At 45.5% G+C, this 20,631-nt stretch overlaps 1 protein-coding gene across 1 annotated transcript; it reads left to right on the top strand.

Moving 5' to 3' along the window:
* The first annotated feature begins 5,127 nt into the window (after positions 1-5,127).
* LOC143961717 (E3 ubiquitin-protein ligase TRIM39-like) lies at positions 5,128-6,958 on the top strand. Its single transcript, XM_077471046.1, has one exon. It carries the CDS (start codon positions 5,155-5,157, stop codon positions 6,724-6,726), a length of 1,572 nt encoding a protein of 523 aa, XP_077327172.1. The 5' UTR covers positions 5,128-5,154; the 3' UTR covers positions 6,727-6,958.
* The last annotated feature ends 13,673 nt before the right edge of the window (positions 6,959-20,631 follow it).

The raw sequence follows: 20,631 nt of genomic DNA, 5'->3' as shown, positions 1-20,631 counted from the left end.
GTCCAGGGGTTCATCACTCCTCCGAGCGTCCAAATCCGCCGTTAACTCAATGTAGTTGGACACCTGCGGGTTTAGGCATTCCCTGATGCTGGATCTGGATGAGACCTGTCGATGGGTCGGCTAAAAGAAAGACCTCATATCAGAAGTCACCAACATATCTTCAAACCGGCCTCTTCTTGCAGGCGCTGTTGGATTGGTACCCGCAACTCTTTCTCTGGGAGTGGGAATTCCTCCTCTGCCAGTGCACGCAAAAGCAGAATTCAGCATTTCTCGAAGCAAGGCCTGGAAGTGCTCCATTTTGACAGCCCTCTGTGACAGTGGTAACATTTCTGTCATTTTGGGCTTGTACCGGGGGTCTAAGTACGTTGCCACCCAGTACTGGTCCTTGACCCTTATGCTTTTTATACGGGGTCCCTGTTAAAACACTGGAGCATGAAGGCCCCCATTTGCACTAAACTGGAAGCGGTGTGGTGGCTTGGCTCCTGCTCATCATCCAGGATAATGTCGTCCTCCTCGTTCTCCTCTCCCCATCCATGGACAAAAACAGGGATCTCTGAAAGGTTTAAAGCATGCTCTTCTTGCTCCTCCTCATCCGCCCCATCACCATCCTCCTCTGACTCCTCCTCAGACGCCTGTTGTTGACTTGTCTCAGATAGAGTAACCCCCCTGGGAATTCATCCAGCATTGCGACTTTCACATCTTCCTGCTCCTGCTCCTCCAGGGCTTGATCAATGACACAATGCAATGAACGCTCCATAACGAAGGCATAAGGAACCATGTCACTGATGGCGCCATGGCTGCGACTGACCAGTTTGGTGATCTCATCAAATGGCTGTAGAAGTCTGCATGTGTCGCGCATGAGCAGCCACGGGCGCGCTGAAAAAAAAAAACAAGCTCCCCAGAACCTGTTCTTCCGCATAGTTAGACGTTAACTGCACGTTTCTGCTGGAGCAGCCTATCAAGCATATAGAAGGTTGAGTTCCATTGCGTCGGGCAATCACAAATAAGACGTCTGACCGGCAGATTGTGTCACCGCTGAATGTCAGCCCTGTTTCAATGCACTAAGCAGATTGGCACTGTTGTCACACACCACTTTACCAACTGTCAAATTGAGCGGTGTTAGCCACTGATCTGCCTGTGAACGCAAAGCTCAAAGGAGTGCAGGGCCAGTGTGGCTCTTGGCTTTTAGGCACAACAGACGTAGCACAGCATGGCAACATCTCACCTGGCATGTCGAATAGGTTCTGGGAGCTTGGGCAGCGCAGCGGAAGAGACGCTAGCAGTGGAAAAGGAGAAGTCAGCCAAGGATTACAGGGAGGAAGATGGAGTAGGAGGAGGAGAAGAAGAGCCAGGCCTGCATGCAATCCGTGGCGGTAAAACCAAATCTACACGGGTGCCACGGGTTACATGCTTGACGGCTGTCAGAAGGTTCACCCAGTGGGCAGTAAAAGTGATATACCTTCCCTGCCTGTGTTTGCTAGACCGCATGTCTGTGGTCAGATGTATCTTGCCACTGACACTGTGTGCCAGAGATACATTCACTTGCTGCTGAACATGGCCATATAGCTCTGGGATGCCCTTCTGTGAGAAATACTTCCTTCCTGGGACCTTCCATTGTGGTGTTCCAATGGCCACAAATTTTCGAAAGGCCTCAGAGTCCACCAGTTTATATGGCAGTAGTTGGCGGGCTATCAGTTCTGACAAGCCAATTTTTTTACGCTCAAACATTTGGCCCACGGAAGCCTGCCTTTTTGCAGAAAAACGTGAGGATGGCGTGATGGAAGGTGGAGTGGAGGACAATTGAGAGGAGAGAGGAGAAGGAGAAGTAGAAGACGAGGCTGGATGGTGAGAGCATGGAGTGTGGCTTTGTCTGTTCTGTTGCTCCCACTGGGCTCAGTGATGGCAGCTCATGTCCCTTCTTAAGGCGGTAGTCCCTAGGTGAGTGCTGGTCTTACTGCGACTTATGCGTTGACTGCAAAGATTGTATATGGCAACACTATTGTCAGCAGCGGACACGTTAAAAAAAGCCCACACTGCGGAGCCATGTGCCGGCGTCCTGGGAGCACCAGATGTGACCGTACATGGTTGATGCCTCGCTCCTGATACATTAACAGTCTGCTTTGTCCCTTCTGTGCAATGTAAGTTCTTCCTGCTTCTCTTCCCTATCTGCTAGTCCATATATCCCTCTGAACTCCCCTCCTCTTCCTCTCTTGTGGGCACCCACGTGACATCTCTAGACACGTCATCATCTACGTCACCTTCCCCACCGCTACAATTAGAGATCTCAGAGTAGGCAGCAACAGCAGGGACCAACCTCCTCCTTGGGCTGATCTGGGTACTGTCGTCAGACTGCTGAGTGGCGGTTGTTGCTACCTCCTCTTCCTGATCCAATGCCAAGAGTGGCTGCGCATCGGAAATGTCTTCATATGGATCGGAAAATAATTCCTGTGACTCAAGCGGAAGGTATGTGGTGGTGGTGTTGGTGGTAGTGTCTTTGGGGGTGCACACAGCAGAGAGTGAAGAAGAGGGTGCAGATCAAGAGGATGAGGAGGGTGCAGAAGTGTAAGGCTGAGTGAGCCACTCAACTAAGTCTGGTGCGTCCTTTGACGTAATCGCATGCACCTTCTCCAATTTGCCACTTTGGCTCAAGCCTGTTGCTCCTACCCTACCCCTACCACCCTGCGGAAGGGCCTGCCTCTTCCTCTGCCTGTCATTTTTTAAATTACCCTGTAACAAAAGTCTCTAGAGAAGTGAAGTATACAGTATATGTGGAAGAAGTTATACAACACTCCGCTTCAATCTGTCATTTTTGGGGGCCACTGGTCTATCACGCCAGTTATAATACTTTTTTTTATTGCGTTTGTCACTCTTTGTAGTATCGCTGCAGAAACGCTCAGCAGTCACAATGCTGCACAGTGAAAATGCACTATACTATGCTTTGTATATGTGCAAGTATTTTATACGTGTATTACACACCTATATACTGCACACCAAATAGTACACTTATACCAGTCTTTAAAAGGACCTTTGTGGACCTAGTAGTAATAGCTAGCTAGTGATTAAACTGACTGTCCCTGCTCCACACAGCGTCCTGTCCCTACACTGACAAAAGACAGCTGCAATCACCAGCACAGCAATGCACCAGCACCCTATATATTGTACACCTATACCAGTCCTTAAAAGGACCTTTGTGAGCCTAGTAGTAATAGCTAGCTAGTGATTAAACTGACTGTCCCTGCTCCACACAACATTCTGTCCCTACACTGACAAAAGACAGCTGCAATCACCAGCACAGCAATGCACCAGCACCCTATATATTGTACACCTATAACAGTCCTTAAAAGGACTTTTGTGGACCTAGTAGCTAGTGATTTGCAGACTGTCCCTCAGTCCCTACACTGATAAAAGACAGCTGCAGAAACAAGCAGTAATCTGCAGCACAGCAATGCACCAGCACCCTATATATTGTACACATATACCAGTCCTTAAAAGGACCTTTGTGGACCTAATAGTAATAGCTAGCTAGTGATTAAACTGTCCGTCCCTGCTGCACACAGCGTCCTGTCCCTACACTGACAAAAGACAGCTGCAATCACCAGCACAGCAGTGCACTGAACCCTATATACTGTACTACACCTATACCAGTCCTTAAAAGGACTTTTGTGGACCTAATAGCTGGTGATTTGTGTCACTACAGTCTCTCCCTGCTGCACACAGCGTACTGTCCCTACACTGACATAAGACAGAATGTAAAATGGCTGCCAAATCAGGTCTATTTATAAGTTAGGGGGAATGTCCAATTGTCCATGTGCTGAAATGTCTCAATTGGCTGTCCTGTACCCCATGATGGATGTGTCATCATGGGTCAAAGTTCTTTCACACTCTAAACACATATGTCCGCCAGGTGAACAGCGGCAATAGTCCGCCAATTTGGTGAATCGCGAACACGCCAAATTTGCTACAAACCGCCCGCCGGCCGAACAGTTCGGCCATCCCTAATCAGCATTATGATAACTCACAGGCAGGGGGCACTTTATCATGACTCTGGCTGGCTCTGTCACAGTGTATAACATAACATGGCTGCTGGGTGCTGATTTTGTTAACTTCTGACCAATAAGTGCCCCCCGCTGCCTATGAGTTCTGATACCATCCATTATGCCAGAGAGACAGACACACTGCAATGTAGTCTATTCACAGGCACCCCCAAAGCACACCCGTGTTGAAGCCTTGAAGGCCCCACGATTGGATCTGCTTCCCCCCTATTCCTGCTTCTGGACATCGTCAGCTGAGCTCAGCCGCCTCTCTCTGCCCGTCGCCACCTCCACCGGCCTCACAGTCTCTCAGGTCTCACTCTTCGGGCCCGGCTACTACTGGGTGGGGAGTGGAGGAAATGGCTCTGCCGGGGAAGGCAAGGAGAAAAGCAGGCAGGCGACTGGCCGGGATTTGAGCCAAGGCAGGAGAACATGTGAGCGGAGCTGAATGGGCATGTGCCGAAAAAAGAAGAAATAGTCCATCCGCTCCGACCAGCACATCATCATCAGAAAGGGACACAGATAATGGAAAAAATAACCCCCCTGAGCTAGTAGGAGCGGGGGGGTGTAATTCAGATTTTTTTTTATTCTGCACTGTCTTTGAAAATTGCCCCAGCTCCTGTTGAAGTCAAATCCGGGGAGAAAAACCGGGGACAGAATTGTTCCAGGGACAGTGTCCTCAATCCGGGGACTGACCCCTGAAACCGGAGACATCTGGTTATCCTACTGTAGATCTGAGGGGGACATGCAAGGAAAATAAAAAACAGCATTTTTGTTTGCACATGATTGGATGATAAAATCAGTAGAGCTTCCCCTCATTTCAGATCTTGTCCTTGGACCTACAGTGACTGCACTTCCAAGTGCACTTGTAGTGCAGAGAGGATTTGCCTTTAGTAAATAAACCCCACTGTATAAATACAAACATGTCTGTTATATTCCCAGGAAATGAACATTGTCCTACAGGAGATGCCTTGATTATCTGTGTCCCTCCACATAACGAATCCTATGACTACAGTACAAGTCACAGCCCAGCCCCCCCCCGTGTTGGAGGACGTGACCCTCCCAACTGCATTCTTCTCCAGTGTCAGAGAATTTCATTTCATTTCCTTGTCTGCTGTCAGCGATGGCGTCTGGTGATCTGAGAGCTGAGTTGGAATGTTCCGTCTGTCTGAACATTTATACAGATCCTGTAACCCTGAGATGTGGTCACAACTTCTGTCGGGTCTGTATTGATCGTGTGTTGGATACACAGGAGGGGTCTGGAGGATATTCCTGTCCTGAATGCAGAGAGAAGTTTCCGGATTGGCCTGCACTGCAGAAGAACATGAAACTACGTAACATAGCAGAGACTTTCCTGTCTACTCATCCAGATCGGGAGGAGTCCGGGGTCTTCTGTACTCACTGTGTGGACTCTCCTGTACTTGCTGTTAGATCCTGTCTGCACTGTGAGGTTTCTCTGTGTGATAAACACCTGAGAGTCCACAAAAAGTCCCCAGAACACATCTTATGTGACCCTGCCTTGTCCATGGAGAGCAGGAAATGCTCCGTCCATAAGGAAGTTTTGAAGTATTTCTGCACTTTGGATGAGACCTCTGTCTGTGTGTCTTGTTGTATGATTGGAGGACATAAAGGACATGAGATGGAGTCACTGGATGAGGCTTCTGAAAAGAAGAAGGAGACACTGAGGAATGTTCTGCAGAAACTTCTGACAACGAGAGAGGAGATGGAGGAAAGAGTCCAGAGTCTGCAGGAACACAGGAGGAAAGTAGAAGAAGAAGCAGCTGGTCACACTGAGAGAGTCACTGCCCTGTTTGGAGATCTCAGGAGACGTCTGGAAGACCTGGAGAAGAGAGTCCTGAGGGACATCTCCGGGAGGGCAGAGCGGATCTCCATCTCCATCCGGGATCTGGAAATAAAGAAGGAGGAGCTGTCCAGGAAGTTGCGTCACATTGAGGAGCTGTGTAACGTGACGGATCCACTGACTGTCTTACAGGAATCAGACACAGGTGACTTGTGTGATACTGAGGATGGAGATAATGAGGACAGAGAGAGACATGAGGAACTCCTCCATGATGGAGGGGGTCTGGATGTGGCGGGGGTCTTACACACGGGTTTATCTGATATAATAACAGAGGTAAATGTATACTCCTATATACAGGGAGCTGCAGACATATTACTGGATGGAAACACAGCTGGTAAATATCTACAGATATCAGATGATAGGAAAACTGTATCCAGGTCAGATAGAAACCAGAATCATCCAGAAACACCAGAGAGATTTCAGCGTTTTTCTCAGGTGATGAGCAGTCAGAGTTTCTCCTCAGGGAAACATTACTGGGAAGTGGATGTCGGGGGGTCAGAGATCTGGATAGTTGGGATGTGTTACCCCAGTATAGAGAGGGAAGGGGAGGAGTCAGGGATTGGAGATAATGAGAAGTCCTGGGGATTGGATAGGGATGATGATCAGTATTCAGTGATACATTACAGTGAAGAAACCCTCTTACCCACCAATATCTCCAGTAACAGAGTCAGGATATATCTGGATTATGAGGCCGGGCGGATCTCCTTTTATGATCTGTGTAACCCGATCCGACACCTCCACACCTTCACCACCACCTTCACTGAGCCCCTCCATGCTGGGATAGGTGTATGGGAAGGTTGTATAAAGATCTGTGGGGGGAGGCGGGAGATGTGAGAGCACTGCCTAGAGACTGATGACATCATAGTAAGGGAGGGTCAGATTGGTTAAATATTCATCCAATGGGGTGGATGGTGGGGACTCCAGTCGGTGTCTCTTTTATTGTAGTTTGGGGTACAGTAAAAATCAAGGTGCAGGTTACAGAAATAGGAGGCCGTGCTACAAAATCATGCTGATCTGCAATGTAATAGAGGAAATAAATGAGTAGAATAGAAAAAGTTACTTTATACTGTAGGTGTGAGATGATTTTTTTTGTTTGTTGATGTACAAAGTAATATTATTGTGTGTCTGGTTGTACCCCTCTCAGGAGGACTGAACCCCCAGAAATGTGGGGGAGGGGAGAGTAAGTTTAGGGTTAGAGTGAGAAAACAGAAAGGTCTGTCATCTATCTCCTCTATACAGGGTCAGGGGGTCTGAGCTCTGCACTGCTCTATGTCGCCCCCTGGAAATTTACACCACAACATGTTCTTATTAATGTCTCATCTTTATCCAATCAGAGTTCTTGAACTCTGTGATGTCATTAAATCCCAACAGAACTTTCAGCTTAACCCCTTGGTGCCAGTGCCTCCCAGTCCTTTAAGGTGTTTAGGGTGCCAGGAGGTGGGGCGGGGCTTATGATCATGTGATCGCTGTGATTGGCTGTCACGGGACTAGGCATGCACTCTTGGCACAGCTGTTTTTGCAATATTGCCCACAAATCTGCAGCATCTCAGTACCAAGGCTCACCCTCTGAGAGGCGACATATTTGCATACTGTCAGCACCAACAGGTTACATCTGATAACTACATTCCAAGGGCTTAAAACCAAAAACTGTGCTAAGTTGTTTTTTATAGAAAAGCCTTCACCCCCCCAAAATGTCTCAAAGAAGAACCCTTGCTCTCTGTGTGGAAGCAGCTGTCTCTCTGCAGAGGTCCAACATGCCCACTGCTGAGTCACAACCAGTCACAGCCAATTAACAGGGAGCATGAGCTTTATGGATTGGAGAGATCTAGATTTGACTCAACAGAGGGTGTACAAAAAGTTATTTTATACTACAAAGGCCGCGCTTAGATTAACTGTGGTGGTTGCTGCCTCCCCTCAAACTGAAAGTCCCCAAGGGAACTATAAGGGTAGAATGTTTTATAAAAAATTGGGGTCAGTGGTGATACCTCAACAATGCACATATGTGTAAAACGTCCCTCCGAAACCTCCCTCAAAGCAACCCCCTATAAATATTCTTAACCAAAGGAGAAGAAATATATGTATTTATGGGGGAGGAAAGGATGGGGGAGGGGTAAATCTATAATAGATCTCTAAATCCAAAAGACGTCCCTCAAAGTCCCCTATCGGTGAGTGTATATGCTAACTCTGTGCCAAGATATGCTGGTGCATTAGATTGGCGCACCTACTCTGCACAAACCAAAACTTTGCCAACTATAATTATAATCACCCTGTGCATGAGCACATGTATAGTTACTAATAATCTGTGTTGGTGCGTGTAATAACCATATTTTAGAAATAAATAAGTGATTTAGGATTGAAACAAGGGCTGGTGAGTTACCCACAAAGACAAATACTGTGCCAATTTCACGCCCCTACGTCACATAACGAAATGATAACAATGTGCATCCAAACTGTGTACAAATGTAAATGCCCAAGTGAATAAATAAATAGATAGATGAATAAATAAGATTACAGATAATAATATTAATAATGATGTCTGTGACTTGTAGGTAACATAGACACCAGAATTGTAAAAATGTGTAAACTGTATACATGAAGAAAATGTCTGTATACTCTTCTATCAAATCAATGTGCCAAAATGTCCAAAAAAAGTGACAAAAAGTGACTTTACTGCTTGAAAAGAATCTCCAGTGACTTGAGTGCTCCCCGCAAGGATCCCTACTCACCGGATCCTCACACCCTTACAGGGGTAATAAGTATGAGCCAAACACCCCCCTGTTCGGTTCGCACCAGAACCTGCGAACAGACCTAAACTTCGTGTGAACTTTAGAACCCTATTAAAGTCTATGGAACTCGAATGTTCAAAATCTAAAGTGCTAATTTTAAAGGCTAATATGCAAGTTATTGTCCTAAAACGTATTTGGGGAACCAAATCCTGCACCAGGGGACATGGATCAATGAAAAAAAAGTTTTAAAAACTGCCATTTTTTTCGGGAGCAGTGATTTTAATAATGATTAAAGTGAAACAATAAAAGTGTAATATTTCTTTAATTTTGTACCTGGGGGGTGTCTATAGTATGCCTGTGAAGGGGCGCATGTTTCCCGTGCTTAGAACTGTCCTTGCACAAAGTGTAATTTCTGCAGAAAAAAAATTCATTTAAAATCACTCGCGGCTATAATGAATTGTCGGCTCCCGTAATACAAAGAACACTCAATGAGTGTTCTCTGTATTACGGGAGCCGACAATTCATTCATTGATTTAAAAAAAAAAAGCGTAGGGTTCCCCTAAATTCAATTACCAGGCCCTTCAGGTCTGGTATGGATATTAAGGGGAACCCCGTGTCAAATAAAAAAAAAAAAATTGACGTGAGGGTCCCCCTAAAAATCCATACCAGACCCTTTATCCGAGCACGCAACCTGGCAGGTCGCAGGAAAAGAGGGGGGACGAGAGAGCGCCCCCCCTCCTGAACCGTACTAGGACACATGCCCTCAACATTGGGATGATGCTTTGGGGGTCTGTGACCCCTCAAAGCACGATGTCCCCATGTTGATGGGGACAAGGGCCTCATCCCCACAACCCTGGCCGGTGGTTGTGGGGGTCTGCGGGTGGGGGACTTATCAGAATCTGAAAGCCCCCTTTAACAAGGGGACCCCAGATCCCAGCCCCCTCGTTTGAAATATACCCCTACCATTTCACAAAGAAAGTGTAAAAAATGGTTAAATAAGACAAACACACTTTTGAAATATTCCTCTATTAAAAATAAAAAATAAAAAAGATTCCAGCGGTGGTAATCCACTCTTGCTATCCAGTGATGGATGATCATCTCTCCGGGGTCCAGCGATGGCTGATCTGATCCAGCAATGGGTGATTTTCAGTCCAGCGCAGTCCATCCATGCATCTGTCTTCTGTCTCCACTGAGGAGACACTGCGGGGATCCCGGCACCTGACGTTTCTTATATTAGGAGGGTGGTGCCACCCGTCACCTGACCCCACCCTCTCCGACGCTAGTGAGGGAAGCCAGGGCTTCCCCAGTGACTTATGGGTGACCCGCCCCCCTCTGATGTAACGCTGTAAAGCGTCAGAGGGGGCGGGGTCAGGTGACGGGTGGCCCTGCCCTTCTAATATAAGAAACGTCAGGCACTGGGATCCTGCAGTGTATCCTCAGTAGAGGCAGAAGATGGATGCATGGATGGACTGCACTGGACTGAAAATCACCCATCACTGGATCAGATCGGCCATCGCTGGACCCCGGAGAGAGGATCATCTGTCGCTGGATAGCAAGAGCGGATTACCACCGCTGGAATCTTTTTTTTTTTTTTTTTTAATAAAGGAATTTTTTAAAAGTGTGTTTGTCTTATTTAACAATTTTTTACACTTTCTTTGTGAAATGGTAGGGGTACTTTTGTACCCCTTACCATTTCAAACAGGGAGGTGGGATCTTTTTTTTTTAATTTGATGTGGAGTTCCCCTTAATATCCATACCAGACCTGAAGGGCCTGGTAATTGAATTTAGGGGAACCCCACGCTTTTTTTTTAATCCAATGAATGAATTGTCGGCTCCCGTAATACAGAGAACACTCATTGAGTGTTCTCTGTATTACGGGAACCGACAATTCATTATAGCCGCGAGTGATTTTAAAAGACTTTTTTTCCTACAGAAATGACACTTTGTGCAGGGACAGTTCTAAGCACAGGAAACATGTGCCCCTTCACAGGCATACTATAGACACCCCCCAGGTACAAAATTTAAAGGAATATTACACTTTTATTGTTTCACTTTAATCATTATTAAAATCACTGCTCCCGAAAAAACTTTCCATTTTTAAAACTTTTTTTGCATTGATCCATGTCCCCTGGGGCAGGACCCGGGTCCCCAAACACTTTTTAGGACAGTAACTTGCATATTAGCCTTTAAAATTAGCACTTTCGATTTTGAACGTTCAAGTCCCATAGACTTTAATAGGGTTCTAAAGTTCACACGAAGTTTAGGTCTGTTCCGCAGGTTCTGGTGCGAACCGAACAGGGGGGTGTTCAGCTCATCCATGTTAATCACTTGATTTCCTTATATTGATGACTATATAAAGTATATATATATTGTACTATGATGTATTATTCTGTGAGGATCATATTCTTATCTCTATACACTAGTAATAAAGTAAACATGACATAAATCTATCCCCTATTTTGTATAAATTTTGCACAAACCAATCAATATACGATTATTGCAATTTTTTTTTTTTTTTTTACCAAAAATCTATAGAAGAATACATATCGGTCTAAACTGAGGAAGACATTTTCATTTTCTACATTTGTGGGATACTTATTATAGAAAAAAGTAAAAAAATATTGTTTTGTTTTTAAAAATGTCGCTCTTTTTTTGTTTATAGCGCAAAAAAACACAGAGGTAATCAATTACCACCAAAGAAATCTCTATTGGTGGGGGGAAAAGGAGGTAAAATGTATTTATGTACAACGCCGCAGGACCACGCAATTATCAGTTAAAGTCGCGCCGTTCCGTATCACCAAATACTGTCCAGTCATTAACCGCTTACCCACCAGACAATTCTGGCGTTTTCCTCCGACATGTAAAAATTATACTTTTGTTGATATAAAATTACTCAGAACCCCCAAACATTATATAGATATAATCAGAGACCCTGGGAAATAACATGGCGGTCATTACACTTTTTTTGGTCACACAGAATTTTTACAGAAATGTTTCAAACGTGATTTTTTTTTGGAAAGAAAACACTTTCATGAATAATAAAAAAAACAAACAGTAAAGTTATCCCAATTTTTTAGTATAATGTGAGAGATGACGACACGACGAGTAAATAGATACCTCACATGGCGACGCTTTAAATCTTTTTCCAGGTGACATGTTTGGAGTTACAGAGGAGGTTTAGTGCTAGAATTATTGCTCTCGCTCTAACGTTTGCGTCAATACCTCACATGTGTGGTCTGATCGTTCTTTACATAGGCGGGCGCGACCTACCTATGCGTTTTCTTCTGCATGCAAGCTCGCGAGGGTGGGGTGCTTTATTTATTGTTTTTTTTTTTTTTCAAAAGGGTTTTATTGTAATATATCACAGTAACAAATATATGACATCAACAAATTGTACATAAGTTGTAGGGAGATATTGAATAGATAAGCAAATAGTGCCCAAATACATTGAACTGCATGGGTTGCTAGCACAAAGGAACATGGGCCTGGTGCCCGCCTGCTGTATACTTTGCATTCTGCATAGTTAGGTCCGGTAGATCCAGAGGCATCCTGTCCCCCCCTGACACCCCAATGGGCTGTGTCCAGTGGGGACGCAATGCCTAAGAACAGTGAAGAGGTAAGGTAGAGTGTGGGTGGAACTTAGTCCCATAATGTGAAAAAAGGAAGGAAAGAAAAAAAGAGATAACTGAGTCAAGTAGTCAGAGCTTCAGGAGAATCACAGCTAACTTACATATGATATATAAGAAATAGTACATTAAACCAGTGACTTTCACTGCCGGCTCCATCTGGTCTGGGTGTGATGCACAACGAGGTTATGCAAGCTTAACACAGCTTGGGTGTGTTAACCAGGAGGACCACTGTTTGTTGAATCTAGGTTCTGTCATGTTTATTCTAGAGAAAAGATATTCCATGCGGCAATGAACATTAAGGGTATTTGTAAGCTCAGTAAGTGTTGGAGAGAGGGGATTTTTCCACGCACGAGCTATGAGCAGGCGTGCTGAGATTAGTATGTGGTGTACTACAGGTAAACTAGTGGAGGGCCAATATTGGGAATCCAGACCAAAAAGAGCCATTGAGGTCAGCTGTTGGGGAGAGTTGGTCAAAGTCTGAACCAGAGAGGAGACTTGAAGCCAAAAGGACACGATAACCGGGCAGCTCCACCAGATGTGGAACATGTCTCCGGTGGAATTGCAATTCCTCCTACATTTTGGAGAATGAGTGGGGAAGATGGTTGCTAACTCGTCCGGTGTATGATACCACTTATGAAACAATTTCATGACCGTTTAGCAATGCGTTACATTTTTGGAGATGACTAGTGGGGTGCGTAGTACGCAATGCCAATCTTCTAGGGGGAAAGAGCAATGCAACTTGGATTCCCAATAGATCATGTTCGAAGGTTTCGAGGACGTGGTAGGCCTTGAGAGAAGTTTGTAAATGAAGGATATGCCCTTTGAGACATTAGGGGGATGGTTGTAAAAATTGAGAAGTTCCTTGGAGGTGTATTCTGGAGATATCAAGATTTGAGAGACGATGTGTCTGAGCCTGAGGTATATGTAAAAGTCTTTATGCGAGAGACTAAATTCCGATGTCAGTTGTTGAAAACTCTTTAGATCTAAACCAAGAAACAGGGCTCCAATGGTTGTGATTCCGGCTTCATGCCAGTGCTTGATAGGGAGATCCGGAGAGAGAAGTTGTAGCGCTAGTAAGGGAAGATTTTTCAGTGAGTCTCTATGAATGCCCTGGTGATCTTGGCGTATTGCATTCCATTGTGCTAGACAGGCGCGTACTGTGGGAAAGATGGACCGTGTGATAGGGAGGGACAGCCAGATCGCTGCTAGGGTTAGTTGTGGCTCAGCTGAGAGAGTTGCTGCTTCTATTTGGTGCCACCTTGTGTTTGGGTCCTGCGACCACAGTTGCTTCCCTTGGTCTAGAATGACGGCCTTGTAGTACTTTTTAACGTCTGGTGATCCCATCCCTCCTAAGGCAGAGGGAGTGCATAGGACGGAGGATTTCAAGCGGGGTTTACATCCTGCCCATATGAATGAGTCTAAGGTACGCTGTAGTTTAGATAGGTCTGCTGAAAGAATTGGAAGCGGGAGGGTCCGAAAAAAATAAAGCACAGGTGGGAGGAGAAATATTTTGGTTAGGGCTATCTTACCAACTCATGAGGCTTTTAAGGAGGTCATATTCGAGCTTAAGTTGTTCAATTTCGCAAACAAGGAAGCAAGGTTGTTTCGTATCAATGCAGAAGAGGGGGAGACTAGTTGAATGCCCAAATATTGCAAAGAAGAACCGGGGGCCCAGGAGAAGGGCAATATTTTGGCAATTTCTGATTTAAGCGCTGGCGAAATCTCAATGCCAAGCATGGCAGATTTCGAGTGGTTCAATTTGTACATTGATGCTTCGCTAAAATTATGGAGAACTTCAGTCAGGACAGGTAAGGACTTTACTGGGTCAGAGATAGCTATGATGACATCGTCCGCATATAGACCTATCTTATGACAGGTTTCTTTCACATTGATACCAGAAATGTGAGGGTGTGAGCGAATTGATTGCGTCAATGGCTCCATGACTAGGGCAAAAATCAAGGGTGAGAGTGGGCAACCCTGGCGAGTGCCGTTAGTGATTCTAAAGGGGTTGGAAAGAATGTCTGAAGTGCGGATCCTCGCAGTAGGCAAAGTATAAAGGCCTAGGATAGCTCGTAAGAAGTTGCCCTCTACGCTGAATTTCTTTAGAACTGCCTTGAGATATCCCCAATGGACTCTGTCGAACGCCTTCTCTGCATCTAACAAAATCAACAGAGAAGGCATTCGACTGTGTTCTGCCCAGTGGATAAGATCTACAAACCTACGGGTACTATCGGAGGCCTGGCGTCGGGGAATGAATCCCACCTGGTCTGGGTGTATGAGGAGTGTCATGTGTTGTGAAAGTCGGGTGGCCAGAAGTTTGGCATACATTTTCAGGTCGGTGTTAAGAAGAGAAAAAGGGCGGTAGTTAGCTGGGTCATGCGGGGCCTTCCCTGGTTTGTGGATAGTGGAAATGGTAGCTTCTAAAGATTCTGTGGGGATCTCCCCAGTGGCTAACATGTGATTAAAGGAGTTACATAAATGCGGGGTTAGTGCATCAATGAATGTCTTGTAATATTCGTTTCCAAAACCGTCTGGTCCCGGGGCTTTATGTAGAGGAAGGCCTTTAATTGCATTTTTAAATTCATGGGGAGAGAAAGGTAAGGCTAAGTCAGCAGCTTGAGAAGGGGACAAGGAGGGGAGGGCTATGTTAGAGAGAAATGTCTGGATAGTCGCCTCAGTGGGCTGCGTCTCAGTCGTGGAGTCTTTTAAGTAATGCAATTGTTCATAAAATGCGCCGAAGCAATTGGCTATGTCTTTGGGATTAGTCAATCTGTTGCCTTTAGAATCTATTAAGTGGGAGATTGTGGATTGGACTGTCCTGTGTTTGTATTTATGGGCCAGAGCTTTCCCTGATTTATTGCCTTGAGAGTACCAGGTTAGCTTAAATTTTCGCAAATAAAACTCATGTTTGTTCTGAAGGTAAGTACTCAGTTCTGACCTCAGTTTACTGAGCTCTGCGTGAGTAGAGGCAGAGGGCAAATTCATATTACTCTTCTCTAGAGACTTTATTCTATCTAGAAGGGCGTTAAGGGTCGCTGAGCGCTTTTTCTTCTCCTGAGCCCCCAGTTTTAGTAAAATCCCTCGTAGGACCGCTTTATGTGCGTTCCAGCATGTGGTGGAATTGGGGACAGATTGTTGGTTTAGAGCGAAGTAATCCTCTATGGCAGTTTTGACCTGTTCCCTAATGTCCTTAGTGCTGATCAGGTTAGGGTTTAGACGCCAAATTGTGAATGGGGTGGTAGGTGGGGAGAGATTGAGAACCATAGAGATGGGGGCATGATCAGACCATGATATTACGCCAATATTAGTGGACGCAACTGCTTGTAGTAGCACTTTGGATGTCAGGAACAGGTCAATCCTGGAATATGATCTCTGGGAGTTAGAGTAGAACGTATAGTCCCTCTCAGTACCATGTTGACACCTCCAAGGGTCATAGAATTCTTCCAAGTGTAGAAAGGAGGAGAGGGTGTAGGACCTTCTCCTTTGGGGGGTTGAGGAGTCAAGTGCGTGATCTGGCACCGCATTGAAATCCCTGCATAAAATGATTTGATCTTTCGGATAGTGTTGTATTTTGGCAAGAATGGACTTAAGAAAGGGGTTTTGGTGAGTGTTAGGAGCATAAATGTTAACAATTACCAAGGGCTTGTTATTAAAACAAGCGGCCAGAATTAGGAACCTTCCTTCGGGATCTTGCTCTAAATTGGAAACTGTGAGTGCCACCGTGGAGCGCACTGCTATCAGTACTCCTCTAACTTTTTTGTCTGTGCGGGAATGAAAGATATGAGGGTATCGCTTATTAGTACACTGTGGAGGGTTCTGGGAGGATAGATGGGTCTCCTGTACGCATAGGATATCAGATCGGGAAGTCGTTGCTTCCCTCCATAAGAGGGATCGCTTGTAAGGACTATTTAGTCCCTTAACATTAAGGGATGTGATTGTAAGGGACATGAACTGCTAAGATCATTTGTCAAGATGGTACTGAGGTTGACGGACCTTTATAAAAAAAACAAACAGTAGCTCTGTATACAGAGAACGAACACAAAATCGTTGACTTTGAGCAGAGATAAACAAGTATTGTAACAAAAACACAAAAAAAAGGAGAACAAGAACGATAATGCAGTATAGAAAACAAACAGTGTTGAAGCTTCTATATCGCTGACCGGGAGATATAGAGGCGTAAACCACGTAATCAGACAGTCCCTTCAGGAACAATAAGTGGCGTAAAACGTGGTGTAACGGTGAGTTGGGAGTACAGGTATGGGTAATGCCGTGTGTGTGGCACACAGTGGCAGTTCGACGTGGGGGGTTCAAGAGAGATAAAGCAGTCATCCACTTTTACCTGTGAAATTGAGCACCTGTTAAGAAGGGGTGACCAGGAGGGAGGCCCCCTAGTCATCGGAGAGTCATGATTTAATTTTTGTAGCCCATTTAGAAGGGATCTTGGTGGTTCTAGTATTCAGAGGCGGAGCCAGGGGTATGATAGGAGAGATGCCCCAATTATGTAGCTGTTTGAATCCATCTTTGGGAGTCAGAAATGCGACTTGCTGTTGCTGGTAGTTTACAAGAAGCTTGGTGGGAAATCCCCATTTGTATGCGATTTTATGCTCTATGAGTATCGCAGTAATTTGTGAGAAGGCCTTGCGTGCCTGTGAGGTGGTGGCTGAAATATCATTATACAGTTGAATTTTAGCAAAGGGTTCAGGAAGGTTGCGTATAGTTCTCGCGGCCCACATAATCTGCTCCTTTGTATTAAAGAAGTGTATCCTAGCCAGGATATCTCTGAGTATTGAATCGGGCAGGTGCTGCGGTTTATGGATTCTATGTGCTCTATCAATGAGGAGATCCTGCGGTGTAAGGGTCGGTATGATCTTGCGAAACAGCTGGTGCAGGTAAGGGACTATATCAGGGGGTGACACAGTCTCTGGGACTCCTCGGATCTTAATATTATTCCGCCTTGAGCGGTCCTCGAGGTCTGCGACTTTAAGTCGCAGTTGGCGGATAGCTGTGGAATGTTCATCTTGAATATCAACCACAGTGTTATGGGAGCTAGGGGCAGCAGAGAGATGGTGCTCAATGTGATCTATGCGGTCTTCCATGTCGTCTACTCTGTCCAACAAATGGTTAATGGAGGATCTGAGCTCTTTCTGCATGCCTGCTTGAAATGAGAGTAGCATGGCTTTCAGTGTATGTTCAGAAGCAGGGCTCTCAGAGGTATTGTAAGCAGCCAGCGAGGAGTCAGAATCACCTAGTGCTGCTGTGGAACTACAGATGCCAGTGCCATGTTGCCGCTTCACTAGGGGAGGCTTAGAGGGAGAGTGTGCTGGGAAGATTGCTGCTCTCTTACCTCTGTCAGCCGGTGATATGGCGGGCAAGCGCTGCTGTTCCCCAGATTCCTCCATGTCAGAGAGGGGATCCTCTGTGGATGCAGGGGCTGCCGAGGCCGCGGGTGTCTCCTGAGGCACGTTGCTTTCATCCCGGTCGGCGCCATCTTAGGCCTGCACGCCGGCAGGCTTCATGTAGAAATCGGTAAGTTTCCTCGCTCCGTGGGCGGCGGTTCTGCCGCGGGTCATGTCCCCCGTGGTGCGGGGTGATCCCTGGAACTCCGTGGGACAGACTGCGGTATCGGATGGCGCTGGATGCTGATCGTAGCTGCGTGGATGTGTGGAGCTCAGCACTTATGCGGCCATTCCGGTCAGCGGCCAAGCCACGCCCTGTTTATTTTATTTTATTTTTTATTTTTACACTTTCCCTGTAAAAAATAAATAAAAATGTTGATGACTTTTATTACAAGAAATGTTGATCGGTGGAATTCTACATTCTGCATCTCTATGAAGGATTTCTAGTAAACAAATATATATCTTTATACACTTCCAGCTCCCCCTATTACCACCATCTTTTCCAACACTCGCAAGTAGAGGTCGGCTGGCCCAGCATTGTGCACCCTTTGGGAGATCTCAGTGGTCCAGTGCTGGGATTGGCTTCCATGGTCTGGACTCTGGGCGGATGATTGGTTGAGCACATCAGAATATTTCCTTCTGCGTTCCCCATATGCCTCTGTATAGGTTTCCATGGTCAGTATGGGACGATCGATCTTTGGTGACCTGGAAGTGTCTTATCAATGTGATGTAGATTACATTCTCTGCATTTCTACTTCTATTCTCTCATTCTTTTAACTTTTTTTGTATCAATAAATATTACTTTTTCATTTTTAATCATTATCTGATGATTTTTGGATAGTCCCAACACCAAAGGTCGTTCTTTTGGTCAGAGTTTCTCCTAATACAACTAATTTTCCCCCTTATTGATCTCATAATTAGATTTCATGTATACATATAATGTGTGTGAATTGTGGGCTCATGTAATGAGGACATCTAGTGGCCAAAACATTTAGTGTATTAAACGCATAAAGAAATGTCCTCTAGTGGCTGATAGCTAAATAACATCAATTAAAGACTATAATGTGTAATGTAGATTTGAGTCTTCACATTATATGTTTTAGTATTTTACATTTTTATTTGCAGCACTGGGAGTCCGGTCCCCTCCCCCTCATGTGATGTGTAATGGAATATTGATGGGTTGGTCACATGACATGTTTTGTATTCTACTTCCAGCACTGGGAGTCTGGGGTTATCTCCTCACAATGGATTTTGCAGCGCTGGTATTTTGGCCCTACCCCCTCATGTGATGTATAATGACTCATACACATACACTGTGATGTCATTTCTCCATGTATAGATAGCACACATATAGGGCTAAGCTCCATGCTGATACAAAGAACAATACACTAACATATGTGGGGATACAGATACCAGGTGTGTCTAAATAGTTCATCCATCACTCCCATATCACAACATGGGCCAGGTGCACGCGCATGCACGTGTCTATCCAGAGACACGCTGAGAAGAACCACCTAGTCTGGAATACACGTGACTGTTGGGGTAAATCCGCTGTGGGCGGGGGAGGGGGAGGGGCACAATGGGATGACGATCAAAGTTCTGCTACAAATTGGGGAAAACAGCGATGGAGACACATGAAATATTGGACGATTGAAGAAGTCGTGAGCAGAAAATGACGTCTGGAAGGAAAGGACTGAGGATGAGCCACGCTCGGGTCACCCATCTACAAGCAGGACCCCACGCACCATCCAACAAATCCCACAAATGCTGGCACGAGATTGGCAACTGACTCTACAATTGATGGTGGAGGAATTGGGCATTAGCCAGGACACAGTGCCCACCATCATCCACCAAGATTTGGGGAAGCAGAACATCTGTTCCCGGTTCGTGCCGCACAAACAGACAAATCCCATCACCATGTGAGATCAGGATCCATCCGCACCTGCCAATCGTCGTCACAGGGGAGGAGACTCGGTGCTATAAGTTACATCCAGAATCCAAGCACCAATCCATGGAATGGCATTCACTGTCTTCCCCGAGAACCAAAAAGACTCACCCGCAAAAGTCCAAGGTCAAGACAATGTTGATCACCTTCTTCGACAACGATGGCATCATCCAAGAATGTGTGACAGCGGCTCTGCGATTGATTCCTAAAGAAGCCTTTGCTGACAGTTTCCAGAAGCTTTATAAATGTTGTCAGAAGTGCATTGTGAATGACGGTGATTATTCTGATGGTCAATAAAAGGTAATTTGTTTGTATCTTCTGTTTTGTTTGTTTTCTGATTCCATTCATCAAACTTTTTAGACACACCTCTTAGTGTTGGCAGCGCTTTCCTCATAGTGAATATAGGGAAGAGACTTAAATTGCAGCGGTAGTGCACAGGTCTCTCTGGTCTCTCCCTTCTCATTGGCTCAGAGAAAGCAGCAGGAGCCATTTAACCCCACTGATGTTAATCACAACCAGTGAGGAGGGAGTGAGGGGGGGGGGGGGTTCTATGTACACTCCTGAGCCATCTCAGGAGTGAGCCCTCACAAGTGCCCTCATAGCAATCTTCCATTCTATCGATGTCCCCTTCAAGCAATCCTTTCTTCCTTTTATTGCTCGACCCTTTTCTTTGATCAATTGAGCCTTCCTTCGATTAATCTGCCCTTCCATCTATCGACCCTTCCATGTATCGATCCTTATTTCGATAGATCGATCCTTCAAACATTCCATTGTTTCTTTGAAGGAATGATTGATCAACTGAAGGAAAGATTAATCAATTTGAAGGGAGGATTGATCGATCAATCAAAGGAAGGAAGGGTTGATCTGAGGAAGGGTTGATCAATTGAAAGTAGGATCCTTTGATTGAAGGAAGGATCGATAGATGGAAGGGTTAATTGAAGGAAGAATCAAAGCTGCTTTGGTGTGAACATAGCATTTAGGCAGCAAGGATGACCAGGGAGGTGAGGGTTAAAAAAAAGTTGCATAGGAATACTTCTCATCTG

This window comes from Lithobates pipiens, unplaced genomic scaffold (assembly GCF_037356315.1).
Source record: "Lithobates pipiens isolate NorthernLeopardFrog02 unplaced genomic scaffold, aLitPip1_a1.2 Scaffold_8, whole genome shotgun sequence".
Taxonomy (NCBI): Eukaryota; Metazoa; Chordata; class Amphibia; order Anura; family Ranidae; genus Lithobates; species Lithobates pipiens.
This window is presented reverse-complemented; position numbering and strand designations above follow the sequence as displayed.